General features: G+C 50.4%; 1 protein-coding gene across 1 annotated transcript in view; it reads right to left on the reverse strand.

Moving 5' to 3' along the window:
* The window catches only part of LOC116821789 (low density lipoprotein receptor adapter protein 1-like), a 26,059-nt gene extending 5,431 nt beyond the window's left edge, over positions 1-20,628 (reverse strand). Inside the window, exons 1-7 of the mRNA XM_075063530.1 lie at positions 20,556-20,628; positions 12,793-12,935; positions 11,958-12,070; positions 6,408-6,522; positions 3,427-3,499; positions 2,928-3,044; positions 973-1,021 (exon numbers count right to left, since the gene is read on the reverse strand). Coding sequence (XP_074919631.1) covers positions 973-1,021; positions 2,928-3,044; positions 3,427-3,499; positions 6,408-6,522; positions 11,958-12,070; positions 12,793-12,912 — 587 coding nt within the window. The 5' untranslated portion in view covers positions 12,913-12,935; positions 20,556-20,628. The remainder of the gene's footprint in view (positions 1-972; positions 1,022-2,927; positions 3,045-3,426; positions 3,500-6,407; positions 6,523-11,957; positions 12,071-12,792; positions 12,936-20,555) is intronic.
* Between the last annotated feature and the right edge of the window lie 784 nt (positions 20,629-21,412).

A 21,412-nucleotide genomic window follows, 5' to 3' on the forward strand; every position in this document is an offset into this window, starting at 1 on the left:
CACCACCCGGGGCAATGTTTTCTGCCCCAACAGGCGCTGTGCTCTCAACCCGGAAGTGGGAACTATGGGATAGCTGAGGAACAGCTACCCACAGTGCACCGCTCCTGAAATCGATGGTAGCTTTGGACCATGGACGCAAACAACTGATTTCGTGATCCCACTGTGGACGCGCTAAACCGATTTTATTAGATCTGTTTTGTAATATCGGTTTAAGCTAATTCGAAATAATCGTGCAGTGTAGACGTACCCTTAGTCACATGCTTCCACTGTCCACTTTCCTCACCCAGCAGTCTCCCCTCAGAGTTTTTTGGTCCTGCTTCCATCTGCAAGTCTGAGCTTTTCCTTTCAGCCTCCTCATGTCTTAGTTCCATCATCTGCTTCAACCCCCTTCTAAACTCAACCAGAATAGAGTTTGGCAGGGGGGTATGGGTGTGGGGGAGCTCAGTGGAGGGTCTAGATGCAGCTGGTTGAGGCTTGGTTGGGTGGGGATCTGGGTGTGAGTGGCTCATTGGGGTGGTCCAGGTGCAGAGGGAATGATTTACCTCTCTGCCAGCTGTCCTGGCCCTTGAAACATACTGCTGTAATTTTTCTGCAGGGAAGCAAAGAAATCTCTGGGGAATATAAATTCTGTGCACGCCAGGTGGTGCAGAATTCCCCCAAGAGCAGAACCTCTGGGGTGTTAGCACTCAGCACAGCTCCCCAGGGACTTCTCCAAAGGAAGATGAAGCCACAGAGACAACCCCTCTTCCCCACAAATGTTTGTTTCAGTGCAGTTGCCCTTTGACATCTGACTATGCCTGTAAAGCTAACGGCACCCCTGGAACAGGCTGGAGCAGGACACAGACCTGACATTTTCATAGGGAAGAGAAATCTGAACACTCCTCTCATTTAAAGACAGGAAATGGCCCCACCTCCTCAGACTTCAGGACAGCTCTGGGCTTGGGTAGGCCCTGCTATTCTCTGGTCACCTACCCAGAAAAGGCTTCATTGAGATCATCATCATCTTCCTCCTCCTCCTCCTGGCAAACCAAGAAAGAGGAAAGCTTAAATCCCAATAGATGACTCCGTCTGGGGTACTGCTAGCACATAGCAACATGGCCCCAATGACCTTGTCACACCTCCTACGTGCAGGCCTGATGCCCCGACCACACCTCCCACACACGGTCCCAATGCCCCAAGCTACAGGACAATAACCCCATGAAGCTTTGCACTTGAAAAGGGCACTGTCTTTTCCTGGGAATCAGCATGGTGAGGATCCTGGCACTGTGAACCACAGCTTAGCCTGGAAGTGTGCGTGGTGAAATTGTTTGGGCTAGGGCACAAAGGAAGGACCATGGCGCTTGGAAGGGAGAGAACACAGAATTCCTGCCCTGGCTCTCTTGGTGCCCAGAGGAGACCACAGAGTACTTGCACTTAGGGTCTGAACTGGAGCATGAGTTAGTAGACTTGCATCAGAGAAGCCCGTTACACACAGAGAGCACAACGGGGCCTGGTGCTCATAGGGTTATAGAATCATAGGACTAGAAGGGACCTCGAGAGGTCATCTAGTCCAGTCCCCTGGCCTCATGGAAGGTCTAAGTACTATCCCTGACAGGTGTTTGTCTAACCTGCTCTTAACAAATTTCTGACAATGGCGATTCCACAATTTCTCTAGGCAATTTATTCCAGCGCTTAACCACCCTGACAGTTAAGAAGTTTTTCCTAATGTCCAACTTAAACCGCCCTTGCTGCAATTTGAGACCATTGCTTCTTGTCCTATCCTCAGAGTTTAAGAACAACAATTTTTCTCTCTCTGCCTTGTAACAACCTTCTATGTATTTGAAAACTGTTATGCCCGCTCTCAATAGTCTCTTCTCTAGACTAAACAAACCTTATTTTTTCAATCTTCCCGCACAGGTCATGTTTTCTAAACCTTTAGTCATTTTTGTTGCTCTTTTCTGGACTTTCTCCAATTTGTCCACATCTTTCCTGAAACGTGGTGCCCAGAACTGGACACAATACTCCAGCTGAGGCCTAATCAGCGCAGAGTAGAGCAAAAGAATTAATTCTCCTGTCTTACTTCCAACACTCCTGCTAATACATCCCAGAATGAAGTTTCCTTTTCTTGCAACAGTGTTACACTCTTCACTCATATTTAGCTTGTAATCCACTAGGACTCCCAGATCCCTTTCCACAATGCTCCTTCCTTGGCAGTCATTTCCCATTTCGTATGTGTGCAGCAGATTGTTCCTTCCTACGTGGAGGACTTTGCATTTGTCCTTATTGAGTTTCATCCTACTTACTTCAGATAATTTCTCCAGTTTGTCCAGATCATTTTGAATTTTACTCCTGTCCTCCAAAGCACTTGCAACCCCTCCCAGCTTGGTATCATCCACAAACTTTATAAGTGTACTCTCTATGCCATTCTCTAAATCACTGATGAAGATATTGAACAGAACCAGACCCAGAACTGATCCCTGCAGGACCCCATTCAATATGCCCTTCCAGCTTGACTACAATCCTGGACCTGCTAGGGCCTCACATGACAGCTTCCACAGCAAGGACTGCTCAACAAACCCCTGCCCTGCCCCATTCCTGAAAGTCAGTTAAAGGGACTCAGAGCACAGAGCTCACCCTCCTCTTTCACCAGAGCCTGCCACGCTGCTCGGCTCTGTCCAGCATGTGAGAGGGCTCAGGAGTCAGCAACACAAGCCAGGAGGTGGTGGGTCTCAGTTAGGGGGAGATGGCAGGGGAGGAATTGCTTTTCCCCAGCATTCTGACTTTCCCTGATGCCCAATGTCCAGAATCCCAGCCCCCGAGATACCTGGAGAAAGCCATGCCCAGCTGCATTGCTTTCTACTGTGGTGGGGATGGGCAAGCCAGACTCGTCTCTGCCCCGGGAGGACTCACTCTTCACCTTGCAGGGGCAATGATCTGGATATACTGTACCTCAAAGTGGTGTTTGAATGGGGTGCTCCCCGTGGGGACTGGAGCTGGTTCACTTGTGCTGCCTGGCCTGTGGCTCTCCAGGGTACACTCAGGGTGGGACTGTTCCTGCACAGAGCCTGAAACAGGGTGAAAGATGCAGATTGAAAGCCTGAGAGTCCTGGGGCAGATACCTTAGAACCTGCTCGGGGGAGCAGGAGGCTGGGAATCCCCAGCCCAGGGGCAGGTTTCATGTGGGCTCCCAGGGGTCTCCAGGGCTTCGAGCTGCACCTAAAGTCAGCAGGTGGGGGAGTGTTAAATGATGAAAGCCAAGCTGGGAACTGTCACTGCCAGAGATCCAGGGACTTGGGTGGGGTCGGGGGCCCTGGAGTGCTGGCTCAGAGAAGGCTGCTCTTCATGCTGTGGCGCATTTCCCCAGCAGGTGCAGGGAGCAGCCCTGCTCAGTCCAGGGGGAATCCTGGGCTGGTCAGAGGCAGGTGTCAGGGGACAGTTCTCTCCTACCTGCCTGTGCTGTTTCCCAGTGATCTAGCGCCACCTGGAAGGCCTGAGCCACAGTCAGAGTCACGGCTTGGGCCTGTATGCAAGAGACACAAGGGGGTCAATAATGAGGCAGCCTGCCTGCACCCCCCCTCCCGCCAGAACCTCTACAAGTGCCCCCATGTACCCCAGGGCCAGCACCCCTCAACCTACCAGTGTCTCCTGCCCACAAAGCCCCAGCATCCCTGCCCCCACCACCCCTATAGCCCTTGGCCACAAGCCCATCAACTTTTCCCTCAGCACCCCTACCACCCACAACATCCAGCACCCCCAGAGCTTAAAGGGGGGAGAAAGAAAATAAGGTAGAGTCCTCCAGGGAGGGGAGTGTCAGAGCACAGAGCATGCCTGTTCCCCAGGGAGAAGTGACCAGGTCTGCAGGGGCACTGGGAAAGGCACAAGCATAGTGAAGAGTCAAGATCAGAACAGAGTCCTGGGATCACTAGGCTGTGAGGATGGGGATCAGGGTAAGATTGCATTCATTGCTTTCATAAATTTACAGGGGACTGGCCAGTTTCCTGGGTGGGGGGGAGCAACAGAGGGTGCTGTAGTCAGTGGGCCCATGGCGGAAACCTGTCTCACACCCCAAGTCCCTCCTCCTAGGAACTTGTCTCTCCTGCCCGCTCTCTCTCCAACTGAGAAGCGCCAGGGGCTGGAGGTTGAAGGCCTAGCCAGTAGAAGGTGCAAGTCAGCTGGGAGCAGCAGACACTTTAGGTGGGGAAGAGGAAGGGCTGGTGGCTGTCATGAAGTGCAAATTTTCTGTAATATTTGTATGGAGCCTGTGTGCGCCTCCATTTCGTCCTGTACTTTGCTTTGCTACCCAGTGCATGACAAAGGGTTAACACTGCTCTTTTGGCAGAGTAGGAGACATGAGGTGTGTGTGTCACTGTGACTGAAGCACCCCTGTATTCACACCCTACACATTACTATAATAATCTTTGTGAAAAATGTGTCGTTAGGTGGTATTTAAAAACTAGTTAACACATCGATCATCAATATTCTTGTGGAGTGTATGTACGGAATCTGTATTAAGAGTTATGAACATAAGCAGAAATTATAGCTACAATGTGTTTACTAGACAAGTGCGGTGATGGGGGAAACCGGTTTCTCAAAGACATAGGACAAGCTGATGCCTCTAGCCAGCTGTCATCAAAGGTGATTGGCAATCACTGGTCAAGTGGCCATTCTTTGGCAACAAAGGGGAGCAGGAACAGATGAATCTGCATTTTAGCAAACAACAGCATGGAACCTCTTTCACCTCAAGACCATGTCTCCGTCCTCACAGCTGGAATGAGCTTTATCTAGGGGTAACCCTTGGGAAAATCCATCTCAAAGGGTAACTGGACTATAAAAGTGAGCAGTACAAACACCCCAGGTTCTCTCTCTCTCACTAAGATGACATAGAAAGCAGCCCTTTGACTTTGGGAGGAGATCCTGAGCTGAGAATTTGGTCAGCCCTGTTGCTGAGAACGTGTGGTAAGGATTTTCCCTTGAACCATGTCTAGCTTGTAAAGTTTTAGCTACTAGAAACTATTTTATCTTTATTTTTCTCGTAACCATTTCTGATTTTAATCATTCATACTTGTATTCATTTAAAACCTCCCTCTTTGCAGTTAAACAACCTTGTTTCATTTTAACCTAAACTAATCCACTGCTGTGTTTAAACTGAACTGCTTGGTAACTCCAGTTATGGCAGGGAATTGTTGAATACTGTCTCTTTACGGGGGCAATGGACCTTTAATATCTGAACTGCCAGGAGAGGGCTGGACAGTGCAGAACACACATTTTTGGGAAAATCTGGGACTGGGAGTAACCATAGCTGGTGGAAGCCAGCATGTGACTGGAGTGTTGCTGACAGGCTGCTGGGGTCAGAAATGCTGGACCAGGGCTGCAGCTATACAAAGGCACCCAGGGTGCGACCTGCATGCCGGTAGGCTATTTGTCAGAGGCTCTGGTTGGAAGCTACAATAGTAAAGCATTGCAAGAAACCCAGTGTTGTGGGGCAGATGGTGACAACATCTCAGGAAAGTGACAATCACCTCACTGTCCAGGGTGCAATGATCACGTCTTTAGGAAACTGGATGGAACCTGGTGAAACTCCCTATATCAATAAAGAATCCAAGAGAAACCACAATGGGACACCCCACTGCCCAGAACATTCCCACCCAGCAAAAGCCCCAGAAGAAGGAGATTTCCCACCCCCAGTTCTCAGCAGGGAAGCCAAGACAACACCCCAGCTCAAGAACAAAGGCTAAGATGTTAGGGCTAAGTGCGCTTCCCTCCACATAGACCCCAACCTCTCACCTGGGACTGAGAAAGGAGAGAGAGACAGAGCCTGAAATGGAGTCCATAGCATCTTGGCTGGCTGACTGCACTGCCTTGGCCAACTGGACTATGGCTTAACCTTTGTTTCTCTTGCTAAATTAAGGACTTCCTGGTGCTGTGTCCAGGTGACTAATAAACCCTGTTCTGTTTGGAAAACACACTGCCTGGTGTCATTCCAAAGCCTGGCCAGGGTGCATCAGTCCCTGAGGCGTGGAAAAATCTCTGACTAGGAGCCTCTCTCAGCTGGACAGAGATCACTGCATGAAGCAGGAGTGCTGGAGCCCAGAGGCTCAGTCTCCGAGGTGGTGAGGATACAGGGCCAACCCTGAAGAATGAGTGGGACCCCTAGGGGATGTCCCACATGAAGGGGTTCCTCCAAGAGACTCTTTAAAAGTGGGGGCATAGCACAAATCCTGTGGATCTGTGACAGGTGATGGGAAGAATGCTGTTCTTGCTGGGAGAGGGGCATTGGGCAGCAGAGTAGGGATGGCACCCTCTGAAACATGGCATGGACAGATGGTTAGATCCTGGAGGTGCTGGGGAAGCAGGGACCTTCCCTCTCCTGGGCAGTGGGAACTTGCAGGACCCATCCTGGACTCTTCTTGCTAAAGGCAGGTGCTTACGATCTTCTTCTTGGATGACAGGAAGGCATGGCACTCCAGCGCCCCACTCTGCTGGCTCTGCGCCACATAGGCAAACACCTTGTTCTGCAGCTTGTCCATGGTGCAGTAGGAAATCCTGCAAGAAGGGACAGCCAGTCAGGGGATGGTGCTAGCTACAAGTGACTGGGCAGGTTTGTTAGCAGCCAGATGCCAGAGGCCCAGGATTCAGCCTGGGACTGGAGCCTTGGGGTGCCTGGGCAGCACTGATCTGGCTAAGTATTTAGTGTGGGAAGCTGATATGCTGCTGGGGAGTCTTACACGGGGACGCCCATGGCAGATGAATCAGGAGGGGCAACAGCATGCAACACCCATGGCAAGCAGGGAGGGGATATACCAGCCCCATGCTGGCCATGGCAGCCCAGCACAACCACCACCAACAGGCTCCCTGGGTATGAGTATGCGGTCAAGGTACTCACTGGGGGCTGTACTTTGGTGCTGGCCCCACCATGTTTTCTGCCTTGAGTGACCAGATAGCCTGACCTATCAACAAGGGGCATAAAGGCTGCCCGAGATCCTGGAGGATTATAAACTGTCCCCTGCCTGCCTCCTCCTGCTGCACTCCCTTCCACACCATGAATTTAAGCCCAGACCCTGGAGCGCCTTGGAGAGAAGGACCAAGACCTTGAACTTGACCACATATTCTATGGGCCACCAGCATCGGGAGTGGTATCCAGGTGTGATGTAATCGCAGGCGCCCATGTGGCAGAGGAGAGGTGCTGCAGCAGGCTGTGCTAGCTGGACTCCCCGCACTGCCCAGGGCTCCCTGCCCAGGTGGGATGCGTTGCCGAGATGCAGATGGCAGGAGATGAAGCATGTATAACTGAGGCAAGTCAGCATATACTAGGATGGGGCAGGGTCTCCTAGCCATGGAGGTGGTAGACGGCTTTACTCACAGCTCAGCATTAGTGAAGAATCCAGGAGTCTCCTAGACTACAGACTGAACTGAACAGAACAATTGTGGGTATGAACCTGCCATCAGGGGAGACTGCATCGAGGCTGTGAACTCCTTACAGTACTTTCCTCTGACACCTGCATCACCTTTGTCTTGCTCAGGATCAGTCCTCCATCCATCAACAGCAAATCATCCATCAGTGACAGACACTAAACCAGTTTCCATCCTGAATCCAGCTTATGCCGAGTCTAGGATATTAGCTAAAGATAGAGGAAGAACACTCTGAAGGGCTGTCTAAGACATTGTCTTCACAGCCCCTATTCTGAGCTGTGTCTAGGTTCAGGGGTCCTGCTGGACTCCTCACTGAGCTGGCCGACCAGGTAGCCTTGTTTCACCTCCAGCTTGCTAGGGAACCTCATCCTTCTGCCAGAAGAGGACCTGGCCACAGTAATCCACGCACTGATCACCTCCAGGCTGGATAACTGCAATTCACTTTGTCTGAATCTGAATCTGAAGATGATGGACAGGCTCCAGTTGGTACATGGTTGGCTGCCTTCTTCATGGCCCAGGCCACTGCAGGTATGTCTACACAGCCCACAGCAGTGCCCTCCAGCCTGGGCTGACAGGTTTGGGCTTGTGGGCTCGTGCTAGAGCTCTAAAAAATAGCTGAGTAGACGGCACCTTGAAGCTGCCACTCAGGCTCTGAAGCCTAAGCAGGAGGGTTGGCTTCAGAGCCTGAGCCGCAACTTCTAAGTGCTGCAATTCTAGCTACTCTTAGGGTATGTCTACACTACGGGATTATTCTGATTTTACAGAAACCGGTTTTTTAAAACAGATTGCATAAAGTCGAGTGCACGTGGCCACACTAAGCACATTATTTCGGCAGTGTGTCCATGTACCGAGGCTAGCGTCAATTTCTGGAGCGTTGCACTGTGGGCAGCTATCCCGAAGCTATCCCATAGTTCCCACAGTCTCCCCCGCCATTGGAATCCTGGGTTGAGATCCCACTGCAAAAACAGTGTTGCAGGTGATTCTGGGTAAATGTTGTCACTCAATCCTTCCTCCGTGAAAGCAACGGCAGACAAACATTTCACGTCCTTTTTCCCTGGATTGCCCTGGCAGACGCCATAGCATGGCAACCAGGGAGCCCGTTTAACCTTTTGTCACTGTCACCGTATGCGTACTGGATGCTGCTGACAGATGCGGTACTGCAGTGCTACACAGCAGCATTCATTTGCCTTTGCAAGGTAGCAGAGATGGTTACCAGCTAGAGCACCATCTGCAATTGGAAATTGGCGATGAGATGACGGTTATCAGTCATTTTGCACCGTTTGCAATTGGAAATTGGCGATGATGGTTATCAGTCCTTTTGTACCGTCTGCTGCTGTCATGGGTGCTCCTGGCTGGCCTCGCTGAGGTTGGCCGGGGGTGCAAGGACAAAAATGGGAATGACTCCCCAGGTCATTCTCTTCTTTATGTTTTGTCTAAAAATAGAGTCAGTCCTGCCTAGAATATGGGGCAAGTCTACTAGAGAGCCAGAGAGCACAGCCACTCTGGGTCAGAGCCCCAGAGATCCCGCAGAAATGATGAGCTGCATGCCATTCTAGGGGGTGCCTCTGCAACAACCCCACCTGTTGCTTCCCTCCTCCCCCAACCCTCCTGGGCTACCGTGGCAGCGTCCCCCCATTTGTGTGATGAAGTAATAAAGAATGCAGGAATAAGAAACACTGACTTTTTAATGAGATAAAATAAGGGGGAGGCAGCCTCCTGCTGCTATGATAGTCCAGGCAGTACAGAATCTTCATTAGACATGAAGGGGGGGCCGGGGCTGATAGAGCTCAGCCTCCAGCTGCTATGATGAGCACAGTTACCAAACCTTTTGTACCGTCTGCCAGGAATGACTGGGAGTCATTCCCATTTTTGCCCAGGCGCCCCCGGCCGACCTCACCAAGGCCAGCCAGGAGCACTCATGGGATGATGATGACGACAGATATCAGTCATTTTGCACCGTCTGCCACCGGGGAGGGGAGGGAGGCAATGCTGCTATTCAGCGCTGCAGCACCCGTCTACGCAGCAGCATGCAGTAGATATGAGGGGTGAATTAAAAAAGGCGAAGAAACGATTTTTTTCCCCTTTTTCTTTTGGGTGGGGGAGAGCAAGGGGGTAAATTTGGACGACATATACACTGAACCACCCAGGAAAATGTTTTGACCCTTCAGCATTGGGCAGCTCAGCCAAGAAATGCAAATGCTTTTTCGGAAGACTGCGGGATAGCTGAGTCCTCAGTCCCCCCTCCCTCCCCTCCAAAGAGCGTTCATTTGATTCTTTGGCTTTCAGCACTGTGCTGAGTCCCTGCTGCGGCCTCTGTCTATCATAGCCTGGAGATTTTTTCAAATGCTTTGGCATTTCGTCTCCTGTAACTGAGCTCTGATAGAACAGATTCATCTCCCCATACAGCAATCAGATCCAGTATCTCCCATATGGTCCATGCTGGAGCTCTTTTTGGATTTGGGACTGCATCGCCACCCATGCTGATCAGAGCTCCACGCTGGGCAAACAGGAAACGAAATTCGAAAGTTCGCGGGGCTTTTCCTATCTACCTGGCCAGTGCATCCAAGTTCAGATTGCTTTCCAGAGCGGTCCCTATGGTGCACTGTGGGATACTGCCCGGAGGCCAATACCGTCGAATTGCAGCCATACTAACCCTAATCCGACATGGCAATACCGATTTCAGCGCTACTCCCCTCATCGAGGAGGAGTACAGAAATCGGTTTTAAGAGTTCTTTATATCGATATAAACGGCTTTGTTGTGTGGACAGGTGCAGGGTTAAATCGGTTTAAAGCTGTTAAATTCGGTATAAACGCATAGTGTAGACCAGGCCTTAGAGCGCTAGCGTGAGCCCCACTAACACAGGTGTGTCAGCCCAGGCTGGGTGCTTGCTGCTGCAGGTTGTGTAGACAGACATACCCTGTGAGCACAACAGGCCTGTGCTCAAGTCCCAGCACTGTCTTCCATAGGAACAAATGACATAGGACTACAAGGGACCTCAAGGGTCATCAAGTCCCCTGCTATCAGACAACTCCAGTTCATAAGTTTATCCAGTTCTGTCAAAACTAGACAGGTTATTTGCCTTCACTCCTCCTACTGGAAGGCTCCCAGTCAGTTTCCGATGCCAGTTTAAGGCCTTCATCCTAAACTTCACAGCAATTACTAGATTAAGCCCCAGCTACAAAGACTGAATTTAATCGCTGAACCCCTGTGACAGTGTTGCTGCTGTGGGATGGTGCAGATCACAGAGCCCAGGACAAAGCATGTGGGCTCTGGAGACAAAGCATAAAGGGGAGGAACCAGCTATGTAACAAACTTCCAGGGGAGACCAGGGGCATCCAGACTCAGCCTAGGAAACACTGCAAAACCTTCCTCTTGGAGGAGGCCTTTCCATCTGAAGAAAGACACACACAAACTCCCCTACTTCTACCCCCTTGACACACAGACTCCTTCCTTCTGTCTCCCACCCTGGACAGACACTCCTGACACAGACACCCACCCAACCCCATGACACACAGAGACTCCCTCTTCCACAACATCCCCAACACCGATAACATTCTTCTGCGCTGCCCAGCCCAACAGACACCCTGCAAAACCACAACCCGTGCCACCTCTGCTTCCCAACACACAGACCTTTCTCCACTCCCCATGCTCCCCAACACAGATGCCCCTTTGCAACCCAGACACACAGATGCCCCTGGCTCCCTCAACATACTCACATCCCACCTTCTGCCCCTCCAACCCTAATCAAACCAAAAAGAGAAAATAAAGTCTCAGCATAAACCCCAAATCCAACTACTCTCTCCTAAGCAGAGTTTTGACAGTGAAAAAGGAGATGCACCAGATACTCCAAGGAGACCACCAGGAACTGTGTTATTGATTTAATGTGGGACATGCTCAAATTCTACAGTGGTGGGCAGCAATATCAGACAGACAGGGCCCAGCTGTCTCTGCACTGAGCCCCATGCAACCATCCCACTGAACCTGTGCTGCATGCTGTCTCCTCAGTATGTGTCTGTGGTCTAGGCAAGGTGTGAGACTAATGTCACTATGGGTCAGTGGTTTAGGGAGCTGGGAAGCAGGTGACCCTGAAGAGGAAGTGTGTGTATGGGGGCGAAGGAAGCAGCATGGTAAGTGAACGATCACTCAATAGACAAATGCAGGGTTCACGACGCTGAAGCCTAGAACCTTCCACACCCTGCCCCTCCCCACGATGTGCAGGACCGCATTCCCCCCCAACCTCTATCCCCACCAGAGCACATGTGGCCTGGCATCTCTCTCCTACCAATACACAGCACCTGCACCTGCCCCACTGCAGCCTGCCAGGGTGTGCACAGGTCCATAAAGTCCTAGTGCAAAGTCAGCTGAGCTTGAGGCCGGGACAGGGCACTAGAGTTGCTGATGGGACAGGGCTGGAGGGCCGCTTGCTGACTAGGAAGGTGAAGGGAAGACATTCCCACTGACAAAGGGCACAGGGGACCACCTCCTGGTTGACAAAATCCTCCCACCCCTATTCCTAGCAGTCTAGTATCTTTCACTTTTCTGTTCTACTGCCCCCCGCACCCTATACCTGTAAATGGAGACACACTCTATCATCTCCTTGGTCTCAGCATCCTGCAGTGAGATTCCCCTTGGAGAAACAGTCAGAATCACATTCTGGAATTTCTTGGCTCCCACGCGAGCCTGGAGGCAGAGAGAGGGGAAATGCATGGGGGCACTTTAGTCACTGATCAAAACCCAGTGAGTGATTCTGGTTCCCGTCACTCTCCATTGGAATCAGTAGTCCAGACTCTCTGCAGCATCCCAAGCACTGGGATTTCAGCTAGCAAACGTCAATACCATAGGAAGTGGAAAAGCTGGGCCTGGGATTCTGGCACCGCCCTTGGAGTCAGGACCCCTGGGTTCTGTTCATGCCTATGCCATACTGCATGACCCTGGGCAGATCCCTTCCCCTCTCTGCACTTCAAGCTCCCCATCTGTGTAACAGGGTTTAAGTCACTGATAAAGCTTCCCATCTGGAAAGTGCTTTGAGATCCTCAGAGAAGGGGCTAGAGGCAGGCAGAGAGGGGGACCCTTTCTCTCCCCCCGTATACAAGTGAAAATGAGAGTCTCCCACTTCAGAGACCAAGGCCCCTGCTGGGCCCCCTCCTCTGCCTGGACAGGGGCCAGCTGCCATCCGATGCTCTGGAGGCTTGACTCAGAGGTCAGGACACATGGACTATGGCACCATGATCACGTTGGAAACAGAAGGTGAGAAGCAGAGAGGAGCATAGGGCCTGGGAAACAGTCACTTAGCCTAGTTCCCCCTAATTCTGTGGGGCCAAGTCCCTAAATACTGACTTTCCTTCAGCCCCCCTCACCAGGCATGCAGACACTGAAGTTCAGCACTGGGGGATGTCTTTTACCATAGCGATGATCCGACGGATGGCATTGGCTGCCATGTCTTCTCCTTTGGGGTTCTCCACCAGCGTCATGCCCAGGTACTTGAGTGTGAAGCCAATCCCCTCCAGCAGGGGCTCCTGCATGTCGGTCCAGTTCTCCGGGAGCTCTGCAAAGGCACAGGTAGTGTGGTTAGTGTGAGTGATTACATGCACAAACAGCTGCCATGCTGGTACCTGATGCACTGTTCCCAGCTTGATTCTCTCCAGCAATTTGTTAATATTTGCAGCAGGTGCCCTGCAGCAGAGTTAATAGTGCTATGGGCACTTCTTCTGCAGCTCCCCCTCTCAGTGCTGCTACCTGCACCAGCGGATGTATTTAACTTCTCAGCTTTTTGTTTTGTGAAAAAATTCAATCCTATGATGCTCTAAGCTCCTTGTTCTGGAGGCATTTGCTCTGCCAGCAGAACTTGTAAGCTCCTTGACCCAACTGGTGCCTACACAGAGCCTGATCCTGTGAGATGCTGTGCAGGAAGCTCCCAGCTCCCATTGACTTTGCTGGGAGTGGTGGGTGCACTGCGTCTTGCAGGAACATAAGAACGGCCATACTGGGTCAGACTAAAGGTCCATCTAGCCCAGTATCCTGTCTTCCCACAGTGGCCAACACCAGGTGCTTCAGAGGGAACGAACAGAACAGGCAGTCATCAAGTGATGCATCCTATTGCCCATTCTCAAGGACTGGCCCTTAACTCAGTGGCCACAGGTGCACTATCCACACAATAGTGTTCTCTGCTGCACTTGCTCAGTGCAATCTTTAAACAGTCACAGCTAGGTTAAATCAAAACCAGAGTCCCCATTGTTGTTATCCAGAAGTCACAAGTCTGCCGGGGCATGGTCTTACTAGCAAGAGCTAAGCAGTCGGAGCAGGAGTTGGATGGGATATGCCTGCACCCTGAAGGCTAGGCAGCACCATGGCTCGAGGAAATATTTTGTTAGTCCTTCTTGAAGGTGAGAATACCTGGAAGAGAGGTGGGTTTTCGAGGAATGCGGAGGAGGAGAGGGGAAAGGGAATCCTAACTTAGGGTGCTGCATGGGGGAGAGATGGGACATAAGGGCACTAGTCTTTGTTCAAGCCTACATCCTGCTGCCTTTTGTTTAGAATAAGGAAGGTTCCCAATGACCAGCCCCCGGCTTCTCCTAGCTAGCAAGCCAGCTAGCTTCTTTGAGAAAAAAGTAACCATTGGGCTTTGCATTCTCATGGCAGAAGGCTCAGGGGAACGGGTTACATAATTACACATGCTACAGCTACAGTATGTGGGACACATGGCTTGGAAAACAGAGTATGAATACATTTAAATCTCCATTTGTGCCACTCCAGCTTCAGCTTGATTCCCACAGGATCTAAGTAATCTTTGATAAATGGAAATTCTCTGTCTTTAAAGATGACAGACCTATTTATTGGTCAAAGTACCATCACATTTGATATATGGAAGCAACTTTTAATGTGCTGAATGTTTCACTGATCTCTATGCTGTCCAGTAGCCAGTAACAGAAACAAATGGGAAGCTTAACAGGATGAGCTGAGGCTCTGAACCTGCTGTTAGCAACCATCGTCCACGGATTTTAAACAGCACCAACTAGGTTAATTACAGGGAGGGGAACTACAGAAAAGACAAGAAACAGGAGGCCAGGGCCTTACCCTTGTAAGGGTAATGGGAATGGACCACAGGGAATTGACCATTCAGTACTGTAGTTGCCCTCTTTTCTTCACAGCCTCTGAAGCATCTGGCACTGGTCACGGTCAGAAGATAAGGTACAGAGCTAGATGGATCACTGACCCAGTATGGTTGTTCTTAGTGGTGAGTCAACCTGGGGGAAATTTGGGTTCCTAATCATATTGTGAACATCAGATTGGCATGGATTTCCTCAGTACAGGGCAGGGTCTTTCCTGCTCCATGCAGATGAGCCTCTTTTCAGAACCATGTTTTGCCCCTTCCAGGAAGGCCCCATGTGTCAGAGGCTCAGTTCAGTGCTGGAAATGGTTTGGACAAAGGCATTTCCCACAGAGATAATATGAAAGCCCACATTCCAGATACTTTTAAGCAGGTTATGACCAAGAGCCCAACCCCACTCTGTAAGGATGAGGCCTTTTCCTGTAGCCATACTGTAAGGTCTGAGGCCTTTTTCTGCAGCAATATAAAGCGAGCAGAAGCCATGAGCCAAGAAGCAGAAAGTTACATCCTCACATTCCATCTAAATTACATTAAAACAATGTAATATCAGGCTGTTGAGAAGGCAACCCTGTCCTAATAGTGCCCAGCATCACCAGATAAAGAAACCGATCTTCAGATGGTTAAAGAAAACTTTGTTTAATAGTATTCTCTGTGGCAAGAAATCAATTGTCAACAGATGTGCTTATGAAATCCCTACTTTATTGTTTTGTCTTTATGATCCCCATTTCTCTATTGTTTATCTACATGGTCTCTGTTTAGTTCTTTGTCTGTTGCACAATTAACTTTGTAAAGTGTAAATCAACTAGGGTGGTGGGACATAATTGGATAAAGAATTGTTTTACAATGTTAGGATTGGCTAGAAAATTGTTTTGTAATATTTTAGTAAATGATTGGTTAAGGTACAGCTAAGCAGGACTCAAGATTCACTATATAAACTGAGGTCTAAAAGGAAGTTCTTTGGAACCAACTCCAGGACATACTCCAAATCAGATCTGCCACACCGTGCAGAAGCTGGAGCCCCAGATGACCTGATCCTAAGGGGCCATCAAGAAAAGGTCATCTGCCTTATTGGGAGTGGTGAGCATTGTATGCTTAGTGTGTGCATTCTGTTTGGGTGATTGTTAATAAATAGAGGTTAAGGATATTACTGTGTAAGGCTCTTTCACTGGTAAAAGACACCATAAACCCACAAAAGCATTTGGAAATTCCAGCTAGTGTCGGATGCAGCACTTATGCCAAGCAGAATATTCCACCAGCACTCAGATCTATGCTGCTCCTAAATCATTAGGTTAGATTTGAGCCCCACTTGGTTTGAAGTTAGCGATAATCGTGTTCATAGACTTTCCTGGTGGATGAATAGGCTCCAGAACAGCTTGCTGTTGAGTGTATATTCCAAGTGAATTAATTGCATAATGAAGTGTATAATCTTCACTTTCTGTAATATTTGTAATTGAATTAATTCTACATGTGCCTAGGGAGCACATGGTCAGGAGACTTGTGAAGATCTAAATAAAACAAAATATGCTCCTATTGCTTTAATCACTCGTCTGATAATCAGACTTTCTGCTATCATCTTGTAAATGATTTTCTGCATTACAGTAATATTCAGCAGCCTCGACCAGAATTGGTGCCCCATTGTGCTGCTGAGCGTGGTATAAACAAGGTTGTAAACACTGGTGGAGGCACTATCTAAATAGAAACATGACATGAGGGTGAATACGGAACGCAACTGGGGACGAGTGAGGCAGGGGCACAAATATTAAATGTATAATTTGGAGACTACACTAAGGCATTACTAGCTATGATCACAAGGCAGCTTACTGTGGGCAAAAGTGTGATTAAAACAACGGGACCACATTTTTGTTTCTTGACCTACTTTTTGCCTTCCATGCACTTTTCATTCCCCCAAGGTTTTGCTAAAACTTTCCAGGGCCATTCTCCTCTGGCCCAAACTGCACTTTTTCCACTGAAATGTTGCATATGTGCAAGAGTCTGGGCATGAGACGAGGGGCATATGAGTGGAAACTTACCAACTGGAGTCCAGGGTAATAGCTTGTTAGAACACAATCTGTACAGAGCCTACATGGCCCACAGCCCAAGGATCCAGATCCCTGCCTCTCAGCAGGTACAACAGGCAGAAGGCACATTAACAAGGCACTGCTCTGAGTGCATGGCAGGCGTGAATCAGTGGGAGAACAGCCTTGTACAGAGCACAGAACCATCTAGACAGCGTAAGCCTTCCCAGTGAATCCTCTCAGTCACTGCCTCCTGCAGCATCTTTCACTAGCTAAAGCAAGTGACCTTGATTCAAAAAGCAGGGCAAGAAACTGCTAGTTAGAAATGGGAGGATTCAACTGTAAGTTACAAGTAAATAAATGGGGCCAAGCTAGCACCTCCCTTCCCTCCAGCTCCACACACATGGCTGGGCTGGCATCCCCCAAGTCAGGCTGGCTCAGTGACTATGTCCTACATTAAGATCCTTTTGCTCCTTCAGCATTGTGTGGTCCCCACCTGTGTGGTTATGGATCAGGATTCAGGGGTAACCCACCCATAGGCGGTGGGTTATATACGTTTGCGGTGTCCGGGCTCCAGGAATATTCAGGGCCAGGTGCCCTGCTCCAGCAATATTTGGAGCTGGGTCTCTCCCCCGGCCCTGCCTGGATCCGGGCCCAGGCCCCCGCCTCTGCTGAGAGACTGGAATGGCTCCCTGCAGAACTGCTGTCTGCTGCCCCAGGGTCCTAGTGCCTGCCCTCCACTAATGGCAGGACAGGCTCCCCTTACCCTACCCTTTCGTCCTAACCCTGAGCCCTTCCAATGCCCCAAACTCCTCAGCCCCAGCCAGAGCCCTCATCCCCCTGCACCCTAATCCTCTGCCCCAGCCCTGACCCCCCCCGCAGCATGAACCCCTCGTCCTCAGCCCCAACCCTCATCCCCCCGCACCCTGATCCTCTGCCTCAGCTCTGAGCCCCTCCGCATCATGAACCCCTTATCCCCCTGCACTCTAATCCTCAGCCCCAGCCAGAGCCCTCATCCCCCTGCACCCTAATTCTCTGCCCCAGCCCTGAGCGCCTCCCGCAGCATGAACCCCTCATCCTCAGCCCCAACCCTCATCCCCCCACATCCTGATCCTCTGCCCCAGCCCTGAGCCCCCCCGCAGCATGAACCCCTCATCCTCAGCCCCACAGCCCTCACCCCAACCCTATGCCCTGAGCCCCCTCCTGCACCATGAGCCCCTCATCCCCAGCCCCAGCCAGAGCCCTCATCCCCCCGCACCCTAATCCTCTGCCCCACCCAGAGCCCTCATCCCCCCGCACCCTAATCCTCTGCCCCACCCAGAGCCCTCATCCCCCCGCACCCTAATCCTCTGCCCCAGCCAAAGCCCTCATCCCCCCGCACCCTAATCCTCTGCCCCTGCCCTAAGCCCCCCTGCAGCATGAATCCCTCATCCTCACCCCACACCCCAACCCTCTGCCCTGAGCCCCCTCCTGCATCTTGAATCCCTCATCCTCAGCCCCACAGCCTTCACCTCTGCACTCCCTCCTATCCCCAAACTCCCTCCCTGAGGGTGCACCCCCTCCCCACACACTCCTTCCCACCCCCAAACTCCCTCCCAGAGCCTGCACCTCTCACCTCTTCCTATCCCCCCACCCCCAGCCCAGAGCCTGCACCCAAACTCTGTCCCAAAGCCTGCACTCCTCACCCCCTCCTGCACACCCAGCCCCTGCCCCAGCCCAGAGCCTGCACCCAGCACTCCTCCTGCACCCTAATCCCCAGCCCAGGATCTGCACCCCAGACCTCCCCCCTCCCAAGCCTTAGGCAAGTGGGGGAGGAGTTTGGGGGGCAGAGTTGGGGGGCGGATTCTGGGCACCACCAAAATTTCTACAAACTTGCCACCCATGAACCCACTCCCACTGGAGTATCAGGGTGCATGTGTGTGAGGTCTCCAGCCACCACTGTGGGGCTGGTCTCAAACTGGCTCAGGCCCCACCTGCTAGAGACTCTAGCTCTTCTCTGCAGCTCTCCAGAGACAGGAGGCTGCTGAGCTTTCACAGCTTCCTGTATCTTAGCAACATGCTCCTGCTATCACCAACTGTTCCACTTTCATCTGCACTCAGGGGAACTGGGGGTCTGGAAAAATGTGAGTCTCCAAAGGCAGAATAGGGCCAGGAGCAAGAAGTGTTTTCACCACAGCATGCAGGCTCTGTCTTCAGGAGGAGATTGTGCAGTCTGGCCTGCCCACCCCACTATCCAGAGAGCACAGAACCCCGTTTCCCCAGAAGAGGCACAGCCCAAGCCACTAAGAGCAAGGAAAGAGCAGCTTAATCATTCAACACCCCAGCTCTGCTCTTCGGTGCCCCTTCTCCATCACAGCTACCTCCCATCCAGCACCCACATTGCTCCACTCAGCTCTCCCCACTCCAGGCACCTTGCACAGTCAACATCTCCCTCTTCCTTCTGACCAGCCAACAAACAGCCTTAGGATAGCAAATGCAAATTGATTCCTCATTTCTACTGAGTTACCAATCCAGATCACTCTCCAGCAGCACTTCCCCATTCGCTCTGTTTCCCCTGAACATCTCCCACACTGAGAGGGAGACCGGATGCCAGACCTCACTCACATCAGTATGAAGCCACTGGACATTCACAAGGGTGGAGAGAGACAGGTGATAGTGAGTGCATGCTGAGTGGTTCAGTGTAGAAGAGGTGTGAATGCCTGCAGTAATACTGCTTTTGGTTTGCACAGCTGGGCCCTGTGCTCTAGCTGCCCCAGCTCAGTGCTTTCAAGGCGTACTGTGTGGGAATTGGTTTCAGAGTGGTAGCCGTGTTAGTCTGTATCAGCAAAAACAATGAGGAGTCCTTGTGGCACCTTAAAGCAGTGGTCCCGAATGGGGCGCCCGCCGGGGCATCCATGTGCGCCCGCCTACTGGCTGCCGGATAAGCAGCTGCCGAAATGCTGCCAAGAAGTGGCAACGTCAAGAAGCGCTACCGCCAAAATCCTGAATTTCAGCAGCAATGCCTCTTGATGACACTCCTTCATGGCAGCATTTCGGTGGCGACGTCTCTTGACGTGCCGCTTCATGGCATCATTTCAGTGGCTGCTTGTCCGGCAGCCATGGTCCTCAGCAGCTAGTCATCCAGCGCCTACCCCACAGAAAAGGTTGCCAACCACTGCCTTAGAGACTAACACAGTTATTTGGGCATAAGCTTTCATGGGCTAAAACTCACTTCATCAGATACATGCAGTGGAAAATACCGTAAGCAGTATATATATACAGCACATGAAAAGATGGGAGTTGCCTTACCAAGTGGGGGCAGGGGTCAGTGCTAATGAGGCCAATTCAATTAAGGTGGAAGTGGGCTATTCTCAATAGTTGACAAGAAGGGGTGAATATCAAGAGGGAAAATTACTTTTGCAGTGCTAAAGAGGGCAATGCAATCAAGGTGAATGTTGGATATTTGCAACAGTTGATAAGAAGGTGTGAGTTATCAGCAGAGGGAAAATTGTTTTGTAGTGACCCATCCACTTCCAGTCTTTATTCAAGCCTAATTTGATGGTGTCCAGTTTGTAAATTAATTCTAGATCTGCAGTTTCTCGTTGAAGTCTGTTTCTGAAGTTTTTTTGTTGAAAAATTGCCACTTTTAAGTCTCAGAGTGGTAGCCGTGTTAGTCTGTATCAGTAAAAAGAACGAGTACTTGTGGCACCTTAAAGACTAACAAATTTATATGGGCATAAGCTTTCATGGACTAAAACCCACTGCATCAGATGCATGGAGTGGAAAATACAGTAGAAGATATATATACAGAGAACATGAAAAGAGGGCTGTTGCCGTACCAACTCTAATGAGACAAATCAATTAAAGTGGGCTATTATCAGCAGGAGGAAAAAAAACCTTTGTAGTGGTAATCAGGATGGCCCATTTCAAACAGTTCATCCAGACCACATTACACAATCCATTGTCTACAGCCAAACTCAAAGATACAACCACATTTTCTCCAATCCCTCAGACAAACACCTACAGGATCTCTATCAAGTCTTCTTAAAACTACAATACCCACCTGCTGAAGTGAAGAAACAGATTGACAGAGCCAGAAGAGTACCCAGAAGTCAGCTACTACAGCACAGGCCCTACAAAGAAAGTAACAGAACACCACTAGCCGTAACCTTCAGCCCCCAACTAAAATCTCTCTACCACATCATCAAGGATCTACAACCTATCCTGAAAGATGATCCCTCACTCTCACAGACTTTAGCAGACAGGCCAGTCCTCGCTTACAGACAGATCCCAAAACTGAAGCAAATACTCACTAGCAGCCACACACCACACAACAAAAAACACTAACCCCGGAACCTATCCTTGCAACTAACCCCATCGCCAACTCTGTCCACATGATGCAGCTAACTAAGTGGGTATTCACCCACGAAAGCTCATGCTCCAAAATGTCTATTAGTCTATAAGGTGCCACAGGACTCTTTGCTGCTTTTACAGATCCAGACTAACACGGCTACCCCTCTGATACTAGGTACACCAGTGTCAGCAATGCCCCTCTGCCATGTACATTGGCCAAACCAGACAGTCCCTATGCAAAAGAATAAATGGACACAAATCAGACATCGAGAATCATAACATTCAAAAACCAACCGGAGAACACTTCAACCTGCCTGGATACCCAATTGCAGACTTAGAAGTGGCAATTCTTCAACAAAAAAACTTGAAAAACAGACTCCAACAAGAAACTGCAGAACTGGAATTAGTTTGCAAACTGGACACCATCAAATTAGGCCTAAATAAAGACTGGGAGTGGACGGGTCATTATGCAAACTAAAAACTATTTCCGTATACTAATTCCCCCTCCTCCCCGTTACTCACATCTTCTTGTCAACTGTTTGAAATGGGCCACCCTGATTACCACTA

The sequence above is a fragment of the Chelonoidis abingdonii genome, chromosome 3 (assembly GCF_003597395.2).
Source record: "Chelonoidis abingdonii isolate Lonesome George chromosome 3, CheloAbing_2.0, whole genome shotgun sequence".
In the NCBI taxonomy this organism is placed as follows: Eukaryota; Metazoa; Chordata; order Testudines; family Testudinidae; genus Chelonoidis; species Chelonoidis abingdonii.